This window comes from Salvelinus namaycush, chromosome 10 (genome assembly GCF_016432855.1).
Source record: "Salvelinus namaycush isolate Seneca chromosome 10, SaNama_1.0, whole genome shotgun sequence".
Classification (NCBI taxonomy): domain Eukaryota; kingdom Metazoa; phylum Chordata; class Actinopteri; order Salmoniformes; family Salmonidae; genus Salvelinus; species Salvelinus namaycush.
Window position 1 is genome coordinate 44,644,407 of NC_052316.1, and position 26,904 is coordinate 44,671,310.

The 26,904-nt window shown below is 42.0% G+C and overlaps 1 protein-coding gene across 1 annotated transcript; it reads right to left on the reverse strand.

Annotated features, from left to right (window-relative positions):
• Positions 1–2,305: 2,305 nt before the first annotated feature.
• On the reverse strand, positions 2,306–23,523 carry lmnb2 (lamin B2). The gene is made up of 12 exons (XM_039002954.1): positions 23,099–23,523; positions 19,566–19,702; positions 17,494–17,650; positions 14,211–14,336; positions 12,888–13,058; positions 11,104–11,229; positions 10,673–10,893; positions 9,288–9,516; positions 7,326–7,433; positions 7,035–7,154; positions 5,920–6,006; positions 2,306–4,537 (listed from the first exon to the last, which is right to left on the reverse strand). Exons 1-12 carry the CDS (start codon positions 23,300–23,302, stop codon positions 4,499–4,501), a joined length of 1,725 nt encoding a protein of 574 aa, XP_038858882.1. The 5' UTR covers positions 23,303–23,523; the 3' UTR covers positions 2,306–4,498.
• Between the last annotated feature and the right edge of the window lie 3,381 nt (positions 23,524–26,904).

Consider the following 26,904-nt stretch of genomic DNA (forward strand, 5'->3'; position numbering starts at 1 on the left):
TGGCTCTCATGAGGACCGCCACAGACAAGGAAGACCCAGAGTTACCTCTGGTGCAGAGGATAAGTTCATTAGTTACCAGCCTCAGAAATTTCAGCTCAAATGCTTCAAAGTTCAAGTAACAGACATCTCAACATCAACTGTTCAGAGGAGACTCTGTGAACCAGGCCTTCATGGTCAAATTGCTGCAAAGAAACCATTACTAAAGGACACCATTAAGAAGAGACTTGCTTGGGCCAAAAAAACACAAGCAATGGACATTAGACGTGTGGAAATCTGTCCTTTGGTCTGATGAGTCCAAATATGAGATTTTTGGTTCCAACCGTCGTATCTTTGTCACAGAGTAAGTGAACGGATGATCTCCGCATGTGTGGTTCCCACCGTGAAGCATGGAGGTCTGATTGTGTGGGGGTGCTTTGCTGGTGACACTGTCAGTGATTTACTTAGAATTCAAGGCACACTTAACCAGCATAGCTACCACAGCATTCTGTAGAGATACACCATGCCATTTGGTTTGCACTTAGTGGGACTATCATTTGTTTTTCAACAGGACAATGACCCAACACACCTCCAGGCTTTGACCAAGGAGAGTGATGGAGTGCTGCATCAGATGACCTGGCCTCCACAATCACCTGACCTCAACCCAATTGAGATGGTTTGGGATGAGTTGGACTGCAGAGTGAAGGAAAAGCAGCCAACAAGTGCTCAGCATATGTTGAAACTCCTTAAGACTGTTGGAAAAGCATTCCAGGTACAGCTGGGTGAGAATGCCAGGAGTGTGCAAAGGGTGGCTAATTTGAAGAATCTTAAATATATTTGAATTCGTTTAACCCTTTTTTTGGTTACTATATGATTACATGTGTTATTACACATTATTCTACAATGTAGAAAATAGTAAAAATAAAGAAAAACCCTGGAATGAGGTGTGTCCAAACCTCTGATTGGTACTGTATATTTCATACGGTGTTCAAACACACACAACATATTTATATTCCGGACTGACATTGCTAGCTGTGATATTTCTTAATTTCTTGTTTCTCCATTCGTTTTTGGGGGTGGGGTCATTTGTGTGTTATATTGTACAGTTAGACATATACTATGTTGCTGGAGCCAGAAACACAAGCTTTTCACTGCATCTGCAGTGATTTGAAGTAATTACCATGTTACTACACTTCCTAGAGTGGGACCGATGACAGAATACAACCCAGTTAGCAGTGTTTCTACTTAAGTACTTGTCTTTGATATATGGCACTCGAGTCAGAATAAATCAAACTATTAATATGGAAAACATTTATTATGATTTATGTATACAAAAAAAAAAAAAAGTTCAAAATTGTAAATGTAATAAATCAATAGCAGTACGACAAACACACATTTGGCATGCAACCTCCCTACCAGTCCTCTGAGTGATAAAGTTTAGGGTTTCGGTTTATCTGCGCATTTGACCCAAATATCAATTCACAATGTTTAGTATGGCTCAAAATGACTAAACCATGCTCTCCCATGTTAACTGGATTTCCTCATTGTCCGTCCTTACCACCGCTACTATACAGTAAAAAGTACTACTAACAATATTTCTTAGCTTCTCCACTGGCTTAATAAATCCCAGCATCTAATGTGGTAAGGAGTGAACACTGAAAACCTGCCCTGAAAAACACCGTAGTCTCTCACATTTCACTTGCTACATCTGTAACATAGAACCTGATAATTTGGCAGTACTGTGAATACATACTGACATCACTGACTAACATTAATAGTAGTACTGTGTACTAACAGTAATGGTGTGTCTAAACCAAACAGTGCATGAAACTAAAAGCTGTCAAGAAGCCTAAGTAAAATATCACCAGTAATGGTGGTGGAATTCCTATAGAAAACACTTAGTAAAATGACCGTCACAGTTAAAAAGAGAGAGTCTGGATACCCTGTCTGCAGTGGATACGCCATTCCCAGGGTATCCAATCTTGAGTTCAATGGAAAATGCATCATTATTTCCATGCTTTTCAGTTACCGTGACAATTAAAAAATGTCAAAAAGCTCTGCCTGAAGCATAGCCATGCATTTATACTATAGACACTAATTTTGCTAAATATTTTTTGGGAGAATTAACACTTTATAGTCAAACACACACAAAAAATAGTTCTGCCATTTTAGACCCAAACTTGATCCATCTAAAGAGAACTCGAAAAAAACAAAAATTACAATAATCCTATCAAAATAATATTCAAATAAATGCAAAGCACTGCAATCAAATAGACATACAAAAATTATGTTTCCCAGGCCAATATTAAAACTATAAAAAAAGCAAAGCAACATTGCATCTCTTTTTATTTGTTATAGTCACGACTATTGATCAAGTAAAAAAAAAAAAATCAATAATCCAATTGCTCCTTCCTTCCAATTTCAAAGCCATGTTAAGAGATAACACTGCTTGGGTAGTATAACTACTTCAACCGCTGAGATGCTGTAGCACAGCCAGCCACGAAGAACGGAAAATCAACGAGGTTTATAAGTGTTCAAATCCTGAGGTCTTTATAAAAAAAATAAAAAGGGTGTCACTCAAAATGACAAAATTACATATTCGTTTCCTTACCCTGTAAGCAGTCTATGGACAAGGAACTGTATGTAATTTTGGGTTACTATCCCTTTAACTTGTCTACAACAAGTAGTTGTGTGGGACGAGAGTCGAGAAAACAGATCCTCTCCACGCATCCAAGCATATTGCCATTAGAATCTTTTTCAATTCTATTTTGAAAATCCTAACTGCACCCGATCTTCATGAGGAAAAAAAAGGCAGATTCTCACCAATTGCATCTCATATTGCTGACTTGAAGTAGCACGACTACCGTTCATTCTAGGCACGACCATACATTCAAGTAGGTGCAAAAGGTAGAAAAGTTACATCTGGTTTAGTTTTAAAACAGAAACCCTACCATTAAATCTTAGTTGCATTTAAAATATGCACACTGTAGTTCTTACAGTCTACTTGTCTTGAGAAACATAATTTTCAAAAAGATACAAAATTCATGATTTATCATGTCAACAGCATCAGAATAAGACAACAGGTTGGAAACGTTCAGTCACTGTTTATACCAGTACACACCTGATTGAACATCAACTAATCATCAAGCCCTCAATGAGTTGAATCAGGTGAGTTTGTCTGGAGGAAAAACACTTTTTTTTTTTGCTGTTGGGGGGGGGGGGGGGGGGGGTACTCGAAGGACTGGAGTTGGGAAACGCTGCTTTATAGGATAAAGAGTGGCGTTTTAAAACACAAGCTTGGCATGATTGCATGCCATGTTCTATCGTAACTCATCTTTGGCCTCATTAAGTCGCCATCTGATGTAATTCTCTCCAAACCATAAAAGTACTATTGTGAGAAAGAGCAAAGTCTAAATCTATATTTCATTACGTTAAAAAATATACATTTCGTTGAAAATTTGAAACATTTCCAATTATAAAATTGTAGGCATGAATGCATTTTAAAATATACCAATCCATTTAGTAGAATACGTAATCCTAGCATTTCCATCCTGTTGCTGTGATTTGCCAGACTAAAGCCAGTACATGAGCTAAGCGACAGCTGTCAGTTACAATCTACTACACATTTAAGGAACCAAAGATCACATCCACTCTGCCAATATGCTCGAGCCTGTAATGGAAACCACACTGAACAGTGCTCAGTTTCATAATAATAAAATGCCATTTAGCAGACTTTAATCCAAAGCGACTTAGTCATGCATGCATACATTTTCTACGTACAGGTGGTCCCAGAAAGCTTTGCAAGTGCCATGCTCTACCAACTGAGCTAGAGGATCATGTTGTGAAATTAAACATTGAAAAGGAGCGATATTCAGTGTGCAATGGATTCCAGGCTGACCATTCTCCCCCAAACTCCTTTTCGCCCTGCTGCCTCGATCGTGACAAGTTCATCGAATGAGCAATCGATTCAAATGCCACCACAGATAACTATGCCTCCCAAAAACATTCTACAATGCATTTTTTTTTTTTTTTTAACAGACAATTGGTTAGGTTTAGGTCCAGCTTTTTCTCAACAGACGTGTCTAGGGTTAAAACGTATCCCATGCACACAGTGAAGTCCTTTCTGACAGGACAACAGCAAGCCTAATGCCAGTGTCCTCCAGTCCCGAGGGCTACTCTCATTGATTCATGTAGATTCAGTGGAATGTGGGATCATGTGGTAAACGACCAATCATTATTCTTTAAATCCAGAAGACTTCCAGCTGTCTGACTCAACAAAATTGGGGTGGAAGGGGGGTGTAACTAACTTAGTGAATTCAGTCCTAAACTCAATGCATTTTTTGTTGTTGTCATGATTACTTGGATGTTAAAAGCGGAGTGTTAAAAATATGGGCAGGCTCTTAAAATTGTCTTATAATATAAAAAAAATTATTAAAAACACAACACAGAATTATACAAAAAGATTTGAGTGGCTCTAGAAAAAGAAGCAGATTTTGTAGGAGAACAAACTATGGGAACTTCTTCACATGATTGAACATTCCCTGGAAGAGGCCTTTTCTCCCTGGAAGGAAACAAGGGTAAGATGTGAGACAAAACAATGTACCACTAAATGAATACTAGATGTTACATTAAAACAGCCATCTTAATCTAGTATAGACACATGAGGCACGTTTTTAATGTAGAAGGGCTGAGAAGCGCAGTTCTGGCGAATTTAAGCGGACATTCTACTCCGAAATGAGTACAAATAAAATTACGATGACACCATCTAAAATATAATTTCCACCTCCAGAAAGGAGGCCAATAACATATGGGTAAAAAGCATTATCACCTGTAGCCTAACTGATGTAGCATAGTGGCTATAAATACATAGGCAACCCCATGCTTCAACCCATCGACACTTACCCTATTGGACTAATCATTAACCAGATTCCAAATTTGATCTTTTAACTAGTTGGCATTCGATTTATACATTTTATGTCCCCAAAAAAGCTGCATAAACAGTGAATATAATGTAGGCCTACCTGTTAGGGTAACTCGCCACCCGGGGGAAAACACCCCCCCCTTACCCTACAATTGACCAGTGTTACATTTAGCCCCACTCTCCCCTTTGTACTCACAGTGAACTGCTGAGTAGTAACACGCTTAACCATGCCGCTGCTAAAAACTCCAGGTTTTAAAAATGGTGCAGTTTGGACATATTTACAAGTTGCAAAAATAAAGTAGGAATGGAAAGCTGGGATCCCACTCTTTTTAATAAAGGCCATTAAAACTTCTGCTTTCCCTGCAATTGTCAAGAATTGTTGTTTATTTATGTAACTAGACAAGTCAGTTAAGAAAAAAATATTATTTACAATGACAGCCTACCGGGGAATAGCGGGTTAACTGCCTTGTTCAGGAGCAGAACGACAAATTTTTACCTTGTCAGCTCAGGGATTCGATCCAGCAACCTTTCGGTTACTGGCCCAACGTTCTAACCACTAGGCTACCTGCTGCCCCTGTGCCTTGACGGTTGTCAGAATGCAGGTTTCCCTCCCTATGGCACTCCTTACTTGAATTCACCTCTAAAGGAATATTTATCTTGCATAGAACGGACAGCAACCCGACGAGGTAAATACATTCTACTATGGGGTAGTCTGGTTGTTCAATCCATTACTCGTTATGTGTGCTGAGGAAAAGTAAAATGTGGACTGTTCTAGCGTCTTTAAAGTGCGCCTCGGCAGAAATATTTTTCTCATGTTCCTAATTTGTTTGGCCAGGTGTCAATGACTTTTCCCGTGGAGCAACGCCACAGCTAAATGACTGCAGGGGAAACACTGGGCACTCGTAAGAGTGCTAAATAACATTTTTTATAGTAAAACACCAGATGGCAATAGCTCCAACTTCCCCTGACTGGGATAAGTTAATTATTGCCATTATGGATTCAATTCAAGGGAAATAATTTACTCTCAGTTCCTCCTCCTCGAAGTCATCGTCATCATCTCCATTCTCCACCTCCATCAACGTCTTGGTGACGGTTCTCTTAGCCACCTCCTGGACAGGAAGACAACAGCTCAATTACAAATCTCTACATAGGTCTTGTACTTATTCTGCCGTTTTCGCCCTCACCAAATATTTTGCACATCGCAATATTTGTAAAGGCTATTGAAATTGATATTACAATTCAGGACATGTAGCTAATGTCTGAGAAGAGTCAGAAACAAATATTGTACTTAGTGCCTTCAGAAAGTATTCATACCCCTTGATTTTGTTGTGTTACAGTCTGAATTCAAACAGGATTAAATATTATTTTTCTCTCTCACTTATCTACACACAATACCCCATAATTACATAGTGAAAATATGTTTAGAAATTTTATTTTTTAGAAATCTCATTTTAAAAAGTAATCACACCTGAGTTAATACATTTTAGAATCACGTTTGGCAGCGAATACAGCAGTGTCTCTCTGGGTAATTCTTCAAGCTCTGTCAAGTTGGTTGTTGCTCATTGCTAGACAGCCATTTTCAAGTCTTGTCATAGATATTCAAGCCAATTTAAGTTAAAACTGTAACTAGGCCACTCGGGAACATTCAACATTGTCTTGGTATGCATCTCCAGTGTATATTTGTCCTTGTGTTTAAGGTTTTTCTTCTGCTGAAAGGTGAATTTATGGATATGCTTGTTCTTGCTAATGACAAGCATACCCATAACATGTAGCCATCACCATGCTTGAAAATATGAAGTGGCACTCAGTGACGTGTTGGATTTGCCCCAAACGGTTTTTATTCAGGACCTAAAGATCATGTCTTTGCCACATTTGTTACAGTTTTACTTAAGTTCCTGATTGCAAACAGGATGCATGTTTTGGAATATTTTTATTCTTACAGGCTTCCTTCTTTTCACTCTGTCATTTAGGTAAGTATTGTGGAGTAACTACAAGGTTTCCTTCCTCCCCAGCAACTGAGTTAGGAAGGACACCAGTATATATTTTTTTGTGACTGGGTGTAATGAAGCGAGGCATTGGTGAATTCTTTATGAAGGCACTGTAGGGGTGCGTCCCCCCCCCCCCATGCTCCACTCACCTCTCCGTCAGAGTTCACAAGGATGGTGGTGATGTCGTCCCCGGTGCCCCAGGAGGCCTGGCTCTTCCACAGCAGGTCAGAGGGTGGGCTGTGAGACACACCTGCGTCTGAGCCCCACACCTACAACAGGACATCACACAGAAAGATGAAATCAGGACTATGTTCAACACCAGGGGAAGGTGAATCAAACTGTTACAAATGTGCATTTACAAACTCTTGTTACTTGGGTGAATTTAGTTGCTATATACATAAAGAAGAACAGTCATAGACTGACTGAGAAGTGCTGCTTACCGTGACAGTCTTGCCAGCCTTGAGGACAAACTTGGGGGAGAACTTGTAGGTGATCTCCTCTCCTTCTCCAATCTGCCTCTGCAGCCTCCAGCTACCTAGAGACTGGTCCTATAGACATTGTGTTTTAAACCCCGTTGCTTTCACCAATCCTAATAACATGCAATGAATTATTGATTACTTCACGGCAGTGAAGTATCAGAGAAGTTGTAATATTGAATTGTAATATGTAATTGCAGTATTGTAGCATTCGAGTCGGACTCGAGTCTCAATTTTCACGACTTTAGACTCAACTTGGACACGACTATCGGTGACTCGGACTTTCCTTCCTGTGACTTGTATTTGCACTTGGACTGAACAGGCTACTATGATAAACAGAATATTATCAGCACTGGGTGGGCAGAGTAGCGAGGGTTCTGTTCTCCAGCAGGGGAAAGGACACGCAGCTCCAGCACACACAGCCTACATCAGCTGGTGGGCTGCGTGGGAGCAAGCGATCAGTGTGGGCAGACAGGCGCCGTCTCGAATCATAGGCTAAACGTCGTACAAGCGACTCGCTTGCTTCCCCGTAACCACCAGTCACCAGTCTACTATTTAGCTTTGCCTGGTTAAGAAACACAAACTCCTTTACGAAATTGAAAACAATAGCATTGAGTTTAAAAGTTAAAAAAACAGTCTAGCTACTGTCGCTCTCCCTTTAGGTCTGAAATGTAGGTAATCTTTGAATTTGTCATCTCGCTCTACCCGCTCACTTTCGCTCTAGAATAAAACATTTACAGAAATATCAGTGTGCGACTACAAAAAGTAGCCGAGAGCCGGTAATTATTTGTGCAAATTATAAATCTGGTCAATCTGACAGGAGCAATAGCCAATTCCGTCTAGAGACCATTCATCCATTCAAAACAGCATTACTGATTTGACAGAACTATTGAACATAAAAATTAAATATTTGTGTAAACCTGTATATGAAGGACTTGTGTTTCCTAGGCTATTGCATATTGAAGGCAATTATGACGTAAACCGAATCATTCGTTTTGCTTTCAAACGTTGAATTTTTTATTTGCACATCAACCAATATTAATACGTGGTATTTTTTGTTCAAATCAGACCCAGAGACTCAGACTTCAGCCATTGCGACTCGTGACTCAATTATTGACGACTCGGAACTTAGCCATAGGGAATCGTGACTCAATTATTGACGACTCGGAACTTAGCCATAGGGAATCGTGACTCGACCATTGACGACTCGAAACTTAGCCATAGGGAATCGTGACTCAATTATTGACGACTTGGAACTTAGCCATAGGGAATCGTGACTCAATTATTGACGACTCGGAACTTAGCCATAGGGAATCGTGACTCGACCATTGACGACTCGGAACTTAGCCATAGGGAATCGTGACTCAATTATTGACGACTTGGAACTTAGCCATAGGGAATCGTGACTCGACCATTGACGACTCGAAACTTAGCCATAGGGAATCGTGACTCGACCATTGACGACTCGGAACTTAGCCATAGGGAATCGTGACTCAATTATTGACGACTTGGAACTTAGCCATAGGGAATCGTGACTCAATTATTGACGACTCGGAACTTAGCCATAGGGAATCGTGACTCGACCATTGACGACTCGGAACTTAGCCATAGGGAATCGTGACTCAATTATTGACGACTTGGAACTTAGCCATAGGGAATCGTGACTCGACCACTGACGACTCGGAACTTAGCCATAGGGAATCGTGACTCAATTATTGACGACTTGGAACTTAGCCATAGGGAATCGTGACTCGACCATTGACGACTCGGAACTTAGCCATAGGGAATCGTGACTCGACCATTGACGACTCGGAACTTAGCCATAGGGAATCGTGACTCGATTTCGAGGTTTAGTGACTCGACTACAACACTAATTGTAATTCTGAAGAGTAGTAATATGGAATTTTTTTGAGTAGCTAACGGTACCTTGTCTGAGTCGTTCTTGAGGGTGACACACTTGCCCTCCAGGTCAGTCTCCTCGATGGTGACGCTGCCGATGGCCTCTGCCTCCTGGTTGATGTGGACCTGAGGAACGACCACTGACTCTTCCTGCAGCTCCACGCGCTTCCTCTTGGCCCAGGAGGAGCGGGAAGAGCTTGTGCCCATGGCGCGGGACACTGTCACACGGCCGGACGGGGTGGGGGACAGCTTCAGTCTGTGGAAGGAAGGGAGGAGAAAAACAGGAGGGGTAAATGGAGTAGAAGGAAACGTGAGTCATCCATTACTTGCATCCCCATTACTTTAATCAAGAAAACAAATACCTACTGTAATGTGGAGCAAGACATTGTTTTACTAGTCAACCTTTAGTCTTCTGCTCTCCACTCCAGTAGTCTGTCTGGCGCCAGCTGACTGGCTTCACTCAGGGTCTCTCAACCACCTGCCTTCAAATACTGCTTATGACATTACGTCATAGACATCTATCCAGCAGCCCCTCGATAAGCCTGCCTAAACCCTTCACTTGGGTGCCTGCTGAACTACTCACAGGTAAAAGTTAAAAGAGAGGCATAACATTTGGGGGAGAAACAGGTGTCAGCTTGAGAGGCCTGTTTCAAATTAGCTAGTTGTTTACCCTTCTGTTCTAGCCTGGGGGATATTCTCTAGCCTGGAGGGTCAGTGACAAACCAGAACAGAGAAGTGGGATTATTTGACCATGCTGGTCATTTATGAACATTTGAACATCTTGGCCATGTTCTGTTATAATCTCCACCAGGCACAGCCAGAAGAGGACTGGCCACCCCTCATAGCCTGGTTCCTCTCTAGGTTTCTTCCTAGGTTTTGGCCTTTCTAGGGAGTTTTTCCTAGCCACCGTGCTTCTACATCTGCATTGCTTGCTGTTTGGGGTTCTAGGCTGGGTTTCTGTACAGAACTTTGCGACATCAGCTGATGTAAGAAGGGCTATATAGATAAATGTTATGATTTGAACAATTTGAATTATTGCCATATTTATTAGTCTACCTGTTTAGTGTAACAGGACGAATGCAGTTTGACTTGTTCTAGCAGCTTGCCAACAACAACATTACAGACGGACAGAGAGAGACTGCTGCATCCCTATAACAAGTGAGGAATGTACCGGCTGGAATTCACTGAGTGATGTGGAACTTCTCAGGCAGGGGTTGAAGGAATGCACTGCTCATCTGTCTGTTCTCCAAATCTAACAACTAGTTTGCAAGATGCAATGAGGGCTAAACGTTTTTTTTTTTATAAATATTTTGTATAACTTTTTTAAGAATCAGCTTTCACCTGTTCTCTATGGATGAGTGAAGTCAGTCAGTCAGTCAGTCAGTCAGTCAGCTCGTCCATCCCATCCTCACCTGTCCTCCTCTCCCTCCAGCAGTTTCCTGTAAGCGTTGATCTCCATGTCCAGGGCCAGTTTGACGTCCAACAGCTCCTGGTACTCGTTCAGCTGCTGCTGCATACGCTCCCTCATCTCAGCCATCTCCCTCTCCTTCAGGTCCATCTGCCTGCGGTGCTTGTCCCTCTCTCCAGCCATCAGGTCCTCAAGCTCACGCACACGCTCCTCATTGGCAGAGGCCTACACATGGAGGGATGGGGCTAGTTAGAAAATTACATTACAAATCAATAGTAAAATTACAAAATAAGGACAGTTCAAGGAAGTACAACGTAATTGCAGTAGATGGCTATCTGGAAGTAAATAATCAAATTGTGTTTAATAAAAGTTTACAGACGACCAGATAGATGAGCAACAGTACGTTCAGGTTATGAGGTGTGTGTGTGTGTGTACCTGTTTCTGCAGGGCAGAGAGCTGGTAGGCCAGGCTCTCGATCCTCATATGAGCCTCCTGCAGTTCCTCCCGAGCTGTGCTCACCGCCTTGTCATTCAGCTCAGACGACACCTTGGCATTATCCAGCTAAACAGAGGGGGTGGGGGGTGGCGGCAGAGAACAAAACATGTCATTTACACTCCTGCCCGGCCGGAACTACAGACAAAAGGACCACAAACAGCAGTATCAAATGAACTTGTCACAGATACATGATATAGTATGAAATGTACTTGTTTTGCAAGTAACATCCCCCCCACCCCCCTCACTTTCATAGCCAATTATAAATCATTATGGCAGTATTTCCCAATGTGTCCCGCAGGACTGCATTTGAAAAGTATTCGGACCACTTTCCTTTTTTCCACATTTTGTTACGTTACAGCCTTACTCTAAAATGTATTAAATGACTGGCCTCCAAGCCAAACTGAGCAATCGGGGGAGAAGGGCCTTGGTCAGGGAGGTGACCAATACCCGAGGGTCACTCTGGCAGAGCTCCAGAGTCCCTCTGTGGGGATGAGAGAACCTTCCAGAAGGACAACCATCTCTGCAACACTCCATCACAGGCCTTTATGGTAGAGTGGTCAGACGGAAGCCATTCCTCAGTAAAAAGGCACATGACAGCCCACTTGGAGATTGTCAAAAGGCACCTAAAGACTCTCAGACCATGAGAAACAAGATTCTCTAGTCTGATGAAACCAAGACTGAACTCTTTGGCCTGAATGCCAAGCGTCACATCTGGAGAAAACCTGGCACCATCCCTACGGTGAAGCATGGTGGTGGCAGCATCATGCTGTGGGGATGTTTTTCAGTGGCAGGGACTGGGAGACTAGTCAGGATCGAGGCAAAGATGAACGGAGCAAAGTACAGAGAGATCCTTGATGAAGTCCTGAGCGCTCTGGAGCAGGTTCTCAGACTGGGGCAAAGGTTCATCTTCCAACAGGACAACGACCCTTAGCACACAGCCAAGACAACGCAGGAGAGGCTTTGGGACAAGTCTCTGAACATCCTTGTGTGGCCCAGCCAGAGCCCGGACTTGAACCCGATCGAACATCTCTGGATAAACCTGAAAATAGCTGTGCAGCGACACTCCCCATCCAAACCTGACAGAGCTTGAGATGATCTGCAGAGATGTATTTGGGGAGTTTCTTCCCTTCAAGTGTGCCAAGCCATACCCAAGAAGACCCGAGACCGTAATCGCTGCCAAAGGTGCTTAAAAGTACTGAGTAAAAGGTCTGAATACTTACATAAATGTGATTTTAATTTTTTTTTAATTACATATACATTTACCAAAATTTCTAAAAATCTGTTTTGCTTTGACACTATGGGATATTTTGTGTAGATTGATAAGGGGAAAAAACGATTTAATCCATATTGGAATTAGGCTGTAATGTAACAAAATGTGTTAAGTCAAGGGCTCTGAATACTGTCCAAATGCACTGCATTTCTGTTGCAGCAAAAGCACACCTGATGATTAAACTAAAATCAATGACCGGGCTGCTACCTAGTTCCACCGGGCTGCTACCTAGTTCCACCGGACTGCTACCTAGTTCCACCGGGCTGCTACCTAGTTCCACCGGGCTGCTACCTAGTTCCATCGGGCTGCTACCTAGTTGTAGGAAAGGATGGCCTAGGGGTGTAAGGCTAGTTTCTTAAAGGTAAAAGAAAGGTCATACAATGGCCATAAACCCCTAGCCTTACAGATATAAAAGGTTTAGGGTGGGAAGCACGGGGCCAGACATCATACATACCTTGGCCTGGAAGGTGTTGCCCAGCTCCTCCTTGTAGATGGTGACTTGTTCCTCATGCTGCCTGCGCAGGTCCTGCAGAGCCTGAGCCAGTTGGAACGTGTAGTCCTGGGTCACCCCACTGTCCACCTCCACGGTACGCTTCTCGCGACGTCGACGTGTTTCACGTACCTCCTACACACACACACACGAGGGTCACCAAGCCAGTCATACAGGTGGTCCCGTTACATGGCTAGTATGCTTGCACATGCCCAGGTGTAAAGATGTACAGCTTTTATATAAATTGGTTTGTGCAGAAAAGGAGGCGTGTGAATCACAGTTGTAGCTTTTGTTGTCGTGCATTTCACTGTGTGTGTGTGTGTGTGTGTGTGTGTGTGTGTGTGTGTGTGTGTGTGTGTATTTGAATCCACAGCAGCTGTAGGACTTTATACACCGAGTATACAAAACATTAAGAACACCTGCTCTTATGACAGACGGACCCGGTGAAAGCTACGATCCTTTATTGATGAAAGGTAGGAGACAGGTTAAAGAATAATTTTTAAGCTTTGTGACATGGATTGTGTATGAGTGCCATTCAGAGGGTGAATGGGCAAGACAAAAGATTTAAGTGCCTTTCAACGGGGTATAGTAGGTGCCAGGCGCACCGGTTTGTGTCAAGAACTGCAACATTGCTGGGTTTTTTCACGCTCAAGTTTCCCGTGTGTATCAAGAATGGTCCACCACCAAAAGAACATCCAGCCAACTTGACACAATTGTGGGAAGCATTGGAGTCAACATGGGCCAGCATCCCTGTGAGACGCTTCTCGACACCTTGTAGAGTCCATGCCCCAATGAATTGAGGCTGTTCTGAGGGGAAAAAGGGGAAGGTGTTCCTCATGTCTGGTATACTCAGTGTACAGGACTAAGTTGGCCCGAGGTTACAGTTTCTAAAATGTGACATTTATTTACCTGCTGGGGCTTTAAATCAATAAATAATAGTGTTAGTAGGTTTTTAGTGCAGTACGTGGTACTTATTTGTCATTCATTTTTTATTTAACTAGGCAAGTCAGTTGAGAACAAATTCTTATTCACAATGACGGCCTACACCGGCCAAACCCGGACGACGCTGGGCCAATTGTACGCCACCCTATGAGACTCCCAATCCCGTCCGGATGTGATACAACCTGGAATTGAACCAGGGTCTGTAGTGACGCCTCTAGCACTGAGATGCAGTGCCTTAGAACGCTGCGGCCACTCAGGAGCCATTTACCTGAGGACCCCCCCAATGAATAGTGTTGCCCCACCCTGGGCAAACAGTGATGATGTTATCGCTATCTGTCCACACACCTCGTCAAACATGCTCTTCCTGAACTGCAGCTCCTCCGTCAGGCTCTGGCAGCGGTTCTCCAGATCCACTCTCATCAGAGTCTCGGTCTCCAGCTGCTTCTTAGCTACAGAATGGGCATCTTCAGCCTGGAAACACAAGACATGGTGTGTGAGAACAAAGGTCTGACCTGTGTGTATATCCTAACCTTGCGGCAACATGGTAGCGTGTGTGTGTGTGTATCCTAACCTTGCGGCAACATGGTAGCGTGTGTGTGTGTATATACCCTAACCTTGCGGCAACATGGTAGCGTGTGTGTGTGTGTGTGTGTATCCTAACCTTGCGGCAACATGATAGCGTGTGTGTGTGTGTGTATATATCCTAACCTTGCGGCAACATGGTAGCGTGTGTGTGTGTGTGTATCCTAACCTTGCGGCAACATGATAGCGTGTGTGTGTGTATTAGAGGTCGACCGATTAATCGGAATGGCCGATTAATTAGGGCCGATTTCAAGTTTTCATAACAATCACATTTTTTTTTACACCTTTATTTAACTAGGAAGGTCAGTTAAGAACATATTATTTTCAATGACGGCCTAGGAACGGTGGGTTAACTGCCTTGTTCAGGGGCAGAACGACAGATTTTTACCTTGCCAGCTCGTGGATTCAATCTTGCAACCTTTACAGTTAACTAGTCCAACGCTCTAACCACCTGCCTCTCATTGCACTCCACGAGGAGTCTGCCTGTTACGCGAATGCAGTAAGAAGCCACGGTAAGTTGCTAGCTAGCATTAAACTTATCTTATAAAAAACAATCAATCATTATTTTTATTTATTTATCCATTATTTTACCAGGTAAGTTGACTGAGAACATGTTCTCATTTGCAGCAACGACCTGGGGAATAGTTACAGGGGAGAGGAGGGGGATGAATGAGCCAATTGTAAACTGGGGATTATTAGGTGACCGTGATGGTTGAGGGCCAGATTGGGAATTTAGCCAGGACACCGGGGTTAACACCCCTACTTTTACAATAAGTGCCATGGGATCTTTAATGACCTCAGAGAGTCAGGACACCCGTTTAACGTCCCATCCGAAAGACGGCACCTTACACAGCGCAGTGTCCCCAATCACTGCCCTGGGGCATTGGGATCTTTATTTAGACCAGAGGAAAGAGTGCCTCCTACTGGCCCTCCAACACCACTTCCAGCAGCATCTGGTCTCCCATCCAGGGACTGACCAGGACCAACCCTGCTTAGCTTCAGAAGCAAGCCAGCAGTGGTATGCAGGGTGGTATGCTGCTGGCAATCATAATCACTAGTTAACTACACATGGTTGATTATATTACTAGTTTATCTAGCGTGTCCTGCGTTGCATATAATCGATGCGGTGCGCATTCGCAGAAAAAGGGCTGTCTTTGCTCCAACGTGTACCTAACAATAAACATCAATGACTTTCTTAAAATCAATACACAGAAGTATATATTTTTAAACCTGCATATTTAGCTAAAAGAAATCCAGGTTAGCAGGCAATATTAACCAGGTGAAATTGTGTCACTTCTCTTGCGATCATTGCGCGCAGTCAGGGTATATGCGCTAATAATAAACGTTTTGTTTTCGAAATGATAGTTTCCGGATTCGACCATATTAATGACCAAAGGCTCGTATTTCTGTGTGTTATTATGTTATAATTAAGTCTATGATTTGATAGAGCAGTCTGACTGAGCGATGGTAGGCAGCAGCAGGCTTGTAAGCATTCATTCAAACAGCACTTTCGTGCGTTTTGCCAGCAGCTCTTCACTGTGCTTCAAGCATTGCGCTGTTTATGACTTCAAGCCTATCAACTCCCGAGATTAGGCTGGTGTAACCGATGTGAAATGGCTAGCTAGTTAGCGGGGTGTGCGCTAATAGCGCTTCAAACGTCACTCGCTTTGAGTAGTTGTTCCCCTTGCTCTGCATGGTTAACGCTGCTTTGAGGGTGGCTGTTGTCGATGTGTTCCTCGTTCGAGCCCCGGTAGGAGCGAGGAGAGGGATGGAAGCTATACCGTTACACTGGCAATACTAAAGTGCCTATAAGAACATCCAATAGTCAAAGGTATATGGAATACAAATCGTATAGAGAGAAATAGTCCTATAAATACTATATTAACTACAACCTAAAACCTCTTACCTTTGAATATTGAAGTCTCGTGTTAAAAGAAACCACCAGTTTTCATATGTTCTCATGTTCTGAGAAAGGAACTTAAACGTTAGCTTTTTTTACATGGCACATATCGCACTTTTACTTTCTTCTCCAACACTTTTTTTTGCATTATTTAAACCAATTTGAACATGTTTCATTATTTATTTGAGGCTAAATTGATTTTATTGATGTATTATATTAAGTTAAAATAAGTGTTCATTCAGTATTGTTGTAATTGTCATTATTACAAACAAATAAAAAAATCGGCCAATTAATCGGTATCGGCTTTTTTGGGTCCTCCAATAATCGGTATCGGCGTTGAAAAATCATAAATCGGTCATCCTCTAGTGTGTATCCTAACCTTGCAGCAACATGATAGCGTGTGTGTGTGTGTATATCCTAACCTTGCAGCAAAATGATAGCGTACGTGTGTAAATCCTAACCTTGCAGCAACACGATAGCGTGTAAGTGTAAGCTCAGTCTGACTCACCAAAGTGTGTATGCGTGTGTGAACGTACTTTACAAATAATATGACTCACTTCCCCAATGTACATATATAGCCCATAACAGTTACGTAACTAACGACAACCATCTCTACCAACTTTCAATTGGGTCATTTCCGTTCAGTTTGCCCCTTGTGGTTGCCCAACCCCCAGGAATAAACCTCCATCCTTAACAGAAGAAACAGACTGTATGGCAAGTAGCAGGCAGGTGTGAGTAAAACAGGCAATCCAGATAAGGCTACTACCAGGCTAGAAATATTGTGCGTGGGATTCCCTTTTGTCCTTCTAAGTAAAAGCACAGACCTTGTTGGTAGAAAACCAGACAGGGCTGTGTGACGTAACGGAAGCCCGTCTACCAGGCTAGAAATACAGTGCACGGCCTTGGACTCATTTTGGTCTCACCAGTAACACTTTAGACTGTTTATGTGGTCCTCTGTAGATCAGTTGGCTAGAGCACGGCGCTTGCAACGCCAGGATAGTGGGTTCGATTCCCGGGACCACCCATATGTAAAACATGTATTTATTCATGACTAAGTCGCTTTGGATAAAAGCATCTGATAAATGGCATTTTATTATTATTTTATAACCAGTGTCGTGAAAGCGAAACTGTAAAAGGTAGAGAAACCTTGGCTAACTGGGCCTTCAGGTCGGCAACCTCCGCAGACAGGTTTCCATTCTCACTGAGGGCCGTGGCCAGGTTTGCTTCACTCTTGTTGAACTGGGCCTCAAGGTCCTTGGCCCGAGCCATGGCAAGAGCCAGGTCGCCATCTTTCTTTTTCAGACTGAGGAGATGGAGAACAAAAACAGACACTGTGAGACCACGTGCATTTATTTTCATAATATAAAAACAGTAACCTAGAGGAAAGTGTCCATAAGTACCATTTCCATTCAAACCAAAGAGATTTTAAGACAGAAATTTGTTTAACTTTTGCCAATTTCCAACCAACTGTTTGATATATTAAAGCGTGTTTCTTGTCCCTAATCTGATTTCACAGAAAAGGCACCGAAATCTCAGCACTTCTCCCACTTCTTCTGTGCTGTACAGCAGCAACCAACAGAAAAAAGGATCACGACTGTATAGCTACACATTAAACATTGCTTTAAAGAGAAGCATGCCCACAAGACCGATAAAGAGGATATTTCTTCAGTGGTTAGCAGCAGTAACCAAGAGAGTCAGTGCTTTAGAAACTAACTTCCTGTCCACAAAAGTGTTAATTAGCAACCATGTAAACAATGATCAACACAAGTGTCTGGCACTTTTTGAGGAACAGACGTAAAATCTCCCAAGCGTCAAACCAACTGCCTTAACAAGTAATTAAAAAACAGCTTGGCTGAAATCCCCTCACCCGAGTCTCCCACCTAGCATCTGACCAGGGGGAAATAGGATTAGTTTTAAGATTAAGTGAACTAGGTTTATACTAACAGCAAGAGTAATTGGGAATCAATACTACTAGGCGTGTCCACAAAATGACCCTGCTCATAAGACCATGGAGTTAAGTGAAGTGAATAAGATCATGTGAGGGTTAATAATTTGGAGTTTACTCGGACTAGGATAATAACATATATACAACACAGGATTGGATTCCATTCGATTGAAGGGAGTCAATTCAGGAAGTAAACTAAAATTCCAATTCAATAATTGGGGGAAAAAACAGCCATCTATTTTCAATGACTTCTTACTTGTGACGTAATACATTAAAGTAAATGCTATGCATTTCAAACATTTATTTTTTAAAGTTTAAATTAAAATCACTTCCCGAATTGACTACCCTCAATTCAAATTAACCCCAACCCTGACAGGGTCATAAAACACGTTGCTCTAAAGGGAGATTAGCAACATCTGGCAATGAAAACACATTCTGTAGGATTAGAAACAATCTGAGATATTAAATAAACTATTTGGGTTGGAGCGTAGAACTTGCATCTCAAACAACTAACGTGAGCCACAGATTCTGTCCTACTGTCATACATAAGTTAACACAGCATTTTTGTAGGACAGGAATTAGCAGCTTGTCATATGACAACTATTTTGTGTAACAGACTGTAAAGGAATGTGTGCAGGACGTCATAAAGGAATTGTGTAGCAAGTGATTAAGCAGGGTTCCCCAACTGGCTGCCCGCAGTTCTCTGAGCAAAACTACATTAAAATAACTTTTTTGGGGGGGGGGGGGGGCTGCTTAATGATCAGCATCCAAGTGATTTTAATTTTGGAAATCTGTTCCAAAGTATTCCCATGCATAATAGAGAGATGTACAGTACCAGTCAAAAGTACCATTCTACATTGTAGAATAATAGTGAAGACATCAAAACTATGAAATAACACATATGTAATCATGTAGTAACCAAAAAAAGAAGAAGTATTAAATCAAAACACATTTTATATTTGAGAATCTTCAAAGTAGCCACCCTTTGCCCAAATGACAGCTTTGTACACTCTTGGTATTTTCTCATCCAGCTTGGCCCACGGCTGAACCTAGTTGATGATCCCTGTCAAAGGATTGCGTGTAGAATGTCATACAACCAACACAAAGATTTCCTACGACAGTCAAACGGAATGGAATGTACATCTTGTCACGTTGGCCTATAATTCAATCATTTCCTCTTCCAGAGTGAGAGGAATGTGCAGCCTTTCCCATTGAATAACACACTTTTCAGACAGACTCCAAATCTTGGGTATCAGTGGGTGTTATTACTTACTTCCTGGTCACCTCCTCCACATCAGAGTTGGCCTTGCCCAGGTCTATCTGAAGCCTGGCCCTCTCCCTGGCCGTCTCATCCAAAACACGCCGCGCATCCGCTAGCTCTGCCTCGTACAGGGTCTTAATCCCAGTCACCTGGTGCAGAGGGAGCACACACACAAATCACAGTTTGTCACATGCGCCAAATACAACAGGTGTATACTTTACCGTGAAATTATTGCTTACGAGCCCTTCAACAATGCAGAGTTTATTTTTAAATAGTAACACAAGGGGAATAAAATACACAAGAATGGAGCTACATACCGGAAGTACCAGATCAATGTGGAGCTACATACCGGAAGTACCAGATCAATGTGGAGCTACATACAGGAAGTACCAGATCAATGTGGAGCTACATACAGGAAGTACCAGATCAATGTGGAGCTACATACAGGAAGTACCAGATCAATGTGGAGCTACATACAGGAAGTATCAGATCAATGTGGAGCTACATACAGGAAGTATCAGATCAATGTGGAGCTATATACAGGGTGTACCAGATCAATGTGGAGCTATATAGAGAGTACCAGATCAATGTGGAGCTATATAGAGGGAGTACCAGTACCAGATCAATGTGGAGCTATATACAGGGAGTACCAGTACCAGATCAATGTGGAGCTATATACAGAGAGTACCAGTACCAGATCAATGTGGAGCTATATACAGAGAGTACCAGTACCAGATCAATGTGGAGCTATATACAGGGAGTACCAGTACCAGATCAATGTGGAGCTATATACAGAGAGTACCAGTACCAGATCAATGTGGAGCTATATACAGGGAGTACCAGTACCAGATCAATGTGGAGCTATATACAGGAAGTACCAGTACCACATCAATGTGCAGAGGTACGAGGTATTTGAGGTAGACATGTACATGAAGGCAGAGTAAAGTCATTAGGCATCAGGATAGATAAGAGTAAAATAAATAACAGAGTAGCAGCAAAAAAATGAGTATGTATGCGTGTTTGTGTTGTGTCGGTATGAATGTGTGTGGGTTGTGTGCGAGTGTCAATGAAGTGCGTGCGAGTGAGTATATATATATATATCTAGTGAATGTGCGTAGGGTCAGTGCAGATAGTTGGGGTACTATTAAATAGACTATTTAGCAGTCTTATGGCACACAGGCTGTCAGTCACGAGCTGTGCCAGGTCAGAAGGCTGTACTATCCAGCATTCCACAGATTTTCCCCCTCATACATAACAGACTGCGGGCGTGGCTTGCTTTACAATTCCCAAAACGAAAGGATTGGTGTTAACAGGGTTATTCACTCAGACCGTTGGTTATAAAAATTGTTTATATCTAAAACTGGTAATTAAAAACATGTTTGAAGAGACGCATAACTTTTTCTGGAACGCCACTTTCCTTGCAGAGACACTTTAACTCATTCCATTATCAAATACAAACTAAAATCATAACGAAGACTTTCAAGAAACCATCTGACATGCATCAACCTAGTTTTCCCAAAACATCAATATTTGCATACTAAGTTGTTTAGCAATGCATGTTGCCTCAAGCTGTGCAAATCACAACAGGCATGTTTAATATAAAAACAGGCCGGGAGAAAGTAACAGTTACAGATTCAAAACTTTGAAAAGGCGCGCCCCCCCCCCCCCCCCGGGCCACTCCCATCTGGAACTTTGACTCTGCACAGCCCCGGCAGCCCAACACATAAATCTGAACAATACCCAGGCGTTGCACAACACTCCCCTCGGCTGGAAACAGGGCTGTGTCTCTTTACAGTTTGGCTCAAGTCCAGAAAATGATCCCATTCTGGGGTCTGTTCAGTAGACAGAGCATAAGTCAAAGCCCTTCTTAGTGGCTGAGATTTTCTACATAACCACTATGTAACAGTAATAGAATGTAGTAGCTAGATGAGCTGAAAGGTGCTTCATAACCTAGCAATGAACAGGTGTACGAGCTGACAGGTTAGGAAGCACCTTTGACATATAACGTTGAACAGGTGTACCTAGCAACTACCATACATCAACAGTAACCACAACCACTCAACTCATAGCTAGCTCAATTAATTTATCCGCTCCCCCATTTGTATGCTTTCTAGGAAACGTGGTGAAATAGTTATCAATGTAATCCTCTGCACTGAAGTGAACTTGAAGTCATTCAGGAGCTCTGAGACTGAAGCTGTCAAATAAATCAGACTAAGGAACTGTACAGCAAATTGCACATACAGTACACATTTCTACATGATAGGAATCCCACAGAAGATGTGGATTTCATGCTGCACTGGGAATAACAATAATAAATGCCGATGGCGGTGCAACAAACATCAGGGTAAAAACAAAACCACCTGGATAGCTCTAAGTGGCAGATTGTAACTGCTAATGTGATGTCCATTAGCTGTTGCAGGACAGGTACTGTTTGGCGCAGCACAGAGAATATGACCAACCTTAGCAATACGCTCTTCGTTCTAGATTCGGCCAAACACGCATCTTAAAAATGGCCATGTCCAGCTGCAGGTGTTTGGTTTGAATGTTTAGTGATTAAAATAAATGTTTTGCTCCATGAATTAATCCAACAAAATGTATGCCGCCATCTTGTCTATTTAAAATATTCTCTCATTGACAGATAAGTGCACCCACCTACACCTGTCTCGATAAATGAGAGAAGATTTTAAATAGACAAGATGAAGGCGTACACACTGTTGGACTACTTCATGGAGCAACATTTTTTATTCCTTTTGGTGGTCGGAAATTGTCTGTGCTACACCAAACAGTAACGCACCTATCCTGTAATGGGTAATATAACTGAACATCAAATAGCCGGTTACTATCTGCTGACTAGGACAGAGCCAACTTTGGTTAGTTTACCCCATCTACCAAGCAATATACTAATCTTGGACTTTATTTTTTTTAAAGGTCAGATTTGTTAATTTGAGTTTAATCAACACAACCAGGTTCCCCTCCAAAATAACAATAATAATCGCGGGAGTTTCGAACACCCAAAACTTGTTTGCCTAGCTGGCTAATCGTACATGCAATGTAGGCACGACAGCTAGCTACCATGCAAGCGGGACTAGCCTCACGAGTCTTATAGTTGTTAACTATATGATTCACCGGGAATGAGCAAGATGACTAGTGAATTATTACAATGAAACAATCGTCTCAATGATTGATACAATGTAGCTATGGCGAGACAGTAACTGGACAAATTCTTTGGAAGAGTACAATGTTACCTACAAGTTAAGTACCTACAAACTTGCTAATCAGCTAACGTTAGTTTCAGCCAAGGCCCGTGAGAAATACAGCCAAGCCAACAAATCAAACTGCTCGAAAAATGTACAAACTGATAGACCACAAGTTAGTTATCGGCGTATTCCATTAACCAGTTCGATTTGTTAACTAGATTGTTGTGCTACCGGTAACTTAGTAGCTAATTATCTTGCTAGCTAGTTAAATGCTAACGTTAGCTAACTACCGGTAATTAACGTTATAGGGTTAGCTAGCAGCATAGAGATTTAATGGTTAAAAATTACCTCGCGTGTAGTGACTGATTCCTTTTCAGAGACCTTAACCATGAGCCGGTCATTTTCTAGCTCTAGTGATCGGACTCGGTCGATGTAAACGGCAAGCCTGTCGTTCAAATGTTGCAGGTCTTGTTTTTCCTGGAGGCGCGATATCCTAGTCGGGGAGAGCGGGGTTCCAGCAGGCGCGGCGCGGCTTGGGGTTGCAGTGGCCATGATTCTTCAAGTTTTACTCCACTCTGTAATGTTTTCAAACTTGTTTTTTTTTCTTCCTATACCCGATCGCCACGCACTTGTTGTTTTGAGGTCAAAAAAGGCTGTTTAGTTACAACCTAAACGAGTTTGTTTGATGAATGAAATCTGCAGTCTACTACCAAGACATGTAGCTAAATTTCTTCCAATTTTGAAAGACCTCGCCAAAACAAAATGGCCGAACTTCACGCGGACCGCGCCAAAAGGAGAGTTGAGTTTTTCTCATAGACTTAGATAAACATCGCATTTGTCCGAAAACAACTTTTAACCTTTTATTTAAAGCTTTTTCAACAAATTGTCCCCTTTTCTTTTTTTATATCGTGATGGTCCAGTACCATCCTCAGACAATTGCTTTCATTTTATGCAATTCTCATTTCTGGAAAAGGCTTAAAATAAAGGTTCATATCTAGGTCATGTGACATGATAGTCCAAACCACAGGGCCCTAATTATGGCATCTGTCAGCATGTGCAGCGCCATTTAGGTGGTGGGCCGAAGCTGCAAGATTTGAACATTCTTATGATGTGTTGGCACAGTTAATTCTTGCACATTTTCTCGTAAAAAAAGTATATTTCACTCTGTCTGCTCAGGCAAATTAGCCAAACTGCTAAACTTTGAACCAATCAGAACTCCCGTACATACCCCTCGTGATGAAGGCAGGATGTAAACACAGCCTAAAATGAAAAGTCGAGCTGCTTTCTGTATGTATTTATTATTTATTTTGCTCCTTTGCACCCCATTATTTCTATTTCTATTTTGCACATTCTTCCACTGCAAATCTACCATTCCAATGTTTTACTTGCTATATTGTATTTACCTCGCCCCCATGGCCTTTTTTTGCCTTTACCTCCCATCTCACCTCATTTGCTCACATTGTATATAGACTTATTTTTCTACTGTATTATTGACTCTGTTTGTTTTACTCCATGTGTAACTCTGTTTTTGTATGTGTCGAACTGCTTTGCTTTATCTTGGCCAGGTCGCAATTGTAAATGAGAACTTGTTCTCAACTTGCCTACCTGGTTAAATAAATGTGAAATAAATAAATAAAAATGTGTGATGAGCTCCCAAAGACTGAAATAAGAGAAATATCTGCTTTTGAGTGCACTTAAAGCTTTTTTTCCGAGCGACAGCGTGTGCGTTTGTAGCTATGAACAGCTGACAGAAGCTTAGTTAAGTTTTAGTTATTTTTTTATCAGACATGAACTAATGGACGATGCCAGAAGTAGAGATGGAGCTTGAATCTGATGGCGGTGGAAATAAGGAGGAATGGACTTTTGTCTAAAAGAATGGAAAAATAAGGAAAATTGATCTGGGAATGGAAAACACTTCTATAAGCCTATAGTATCTGGTAGGGGTTAGTTTGTTAGGCCTCACTCGAGATGATGATAATTGTCCTGTGTCTTGTTTTGACCTACGGCACAGGGCACCTGTCAAAAGGAGACATTTCTGTGTCGGAAGATTGAAATGCTAAATATAAAAACGCAACGTTAATAACGATGGTTTCGGTTAACAGCTCAGAAATTGAACGATGCACCTACGAAGGTTTTAACAATGAACTTAACCTTAAGAAGCTTTTGGGAAACCGACCCCAGTTTAGTTGAAGAATCTACTGCAGCGTTTTGTATAGGCAAACCTGTAACGTCCATAAATGGAGACCAACAATCTTTCGTTATATCACATTATCTGGTGTACAATCCGTTCGCTAACTCCAACTAAGCCTATTGACAGGGCTCCCGAGTGGCCGCAGCGGTCTAAGACACTGCATCTCAGTGCAAGAGGCGTCACTGCAGTACCTGGTTCGAATCCAGGCTGCATCACATCCGGACGTGATTGGGAGTCCCATAGGGCGGCGACCCAGCGTCGTCCGGGTTTGGCCGGGGTAGGCCTTCATTGTAAATAAAAATGTGTTCTTAACTGACTTGCCTAGTTAAATACAATTAAAATAAGGTGGCTTTTCTTATGTCAGTATGAATGAAATAGTGAGTCCTGCCTTGGTGATTGTGTAAAGCGCCGTTTAGAGGGTTCGAAGAGTGGAACGCCATCTATAGCTGGGATAGTAGAGACTAGACACCATCTTAAATCAGTTCATATGACAGATAGGAATTTTTTAGACAGGTCAGGCATTACTAATCTAATACTCATCCTTACAATTGTATTAGCTTTATTTAACCCTTATTTTACCAGGTAAATTGACCACATTCTCATTTACAGCAACGACTTGGGGAATAGGGAGAGGAGGGGAGGATGAATGAGCCAATTGTAAGCTGGGGATAATTAGGTGACCGTGACGGTATTAGTGCCAGATTGGGAATTTAGCCAGGACACCGAGGTTAACAACCCTACTCTTATGATAAGTGCCATGGGATCTTTAGTGACCACAGAGAGTCAGGTCCACCTGTTTAACGTCCCATCCGAAAGACGGCACCCTTTACAATACTTGTGCTATAGATTTTTGCAGTCTTAAATAATGGAATAATGGAATAATGATAGCTAAAGCTCCCTGTCCTAGAACGACATGCTAGTGATTAAATTATCTTTGTTAGGGGCAATCAGCCAATGAATAAGAAGAAAATTGACTTATTTAAAATTGAGACGCTGCCCATGCTGTCAGATATAGTAATTTCACTGATACAAAGACGAGTCCTCTATCTATCTCTATGACCTGTTGTTCACGAGCATATCTGCCCTCTCATTGGCTAGAATGCTCCCACCTGATTTTGCCTCCTCTCTTTGACAATTTTTGGTCTAGTTCCCTTATACTCATCTCTGGACCTCTTCTGCTTTTTTTCATTGTTACCCTCTAATCATCAATGGTGATTTTAGCATGTAAATCTTGGCGGGGGAAACTAAAAAATATGTCTTTATGCACACCAGCAAAGCCACAACACTAAACAATACATTAACTGCACTATAACGGAGACAAACGTGCCCAAAAACGGTTAGGGCCTACATAAAGCTGTCCCATCAGCAGAGGTTTCCTTTCTCCACCACGGAGTGAATCCTTACCACCACTACACTTGGCTATCAGCGGAGCCTTGTCTGACAGCGAAACAGTTCATTCAGCCTCATTTACTGCCTTTTTAACTTAACTTAACCAGAGCTGATATGGCAGACTTGCTTAAACAAATGTGGTTACTACTGACTCCTTGTGGATTTGTGTAAGTCGAAAGAACCCCATTCTCCTTCAATAATAACAAACACCAAAATTAGTTTTGGCTTTTGAACCATACACAAACATTATTACATTTATGTTCAGTACATTTATGTGTATTCTTATATCATTAAAACTTAGCTCTAAGTATAAGCAAGTGCAAGCAAACGAGGTAGGCCTATTTGTTCAGCACTTTCAAAATGGACACCAACAGACATTGATGTCAGTTCAGATAAATTCAGCAAGATGTTGAGACCTTAACTTTAAATCAAATCACATTTATTTCTATAGCCCTTCGTACATCAGCTGATATCTCAAAGTGCTGTACAGAAACCCAGCCTAAAACCCCAAACAGCAAGCAATGCAGGTGTAGAAGCATGGTGGCTAGGAAAAACTCCCTAGAAAGGCCAAAAC

What these genes read in the sequence shown, in the direction of transcription:
- lmnb2 (XM_039002954.1), bottom strand. Translation starts at nt 23,302, where the DNA reads ATGGCCACTGCAACCCCAAGCCGCGCCGCGCCTGCTGGAACCCCGCTC. An exon ending in AATCAGTCACTACACGCGAG is followed by an intron (nt 19,703 to 23,098) that starts GTAATTTTTAAC and finishes CCTCTGCACCAG; the next exon opens with GTGACTGGGATTAAGACCCT. An exon ending in TGAAGGCCCAGTTAGCCAAG is followed by an intron (nt 14,337 to 17,493) that starts GTTTCTCTACCT and finishes TTGTGTTTCCAG; the next exon opens with GCTGAAGATGCCCATTCTGT.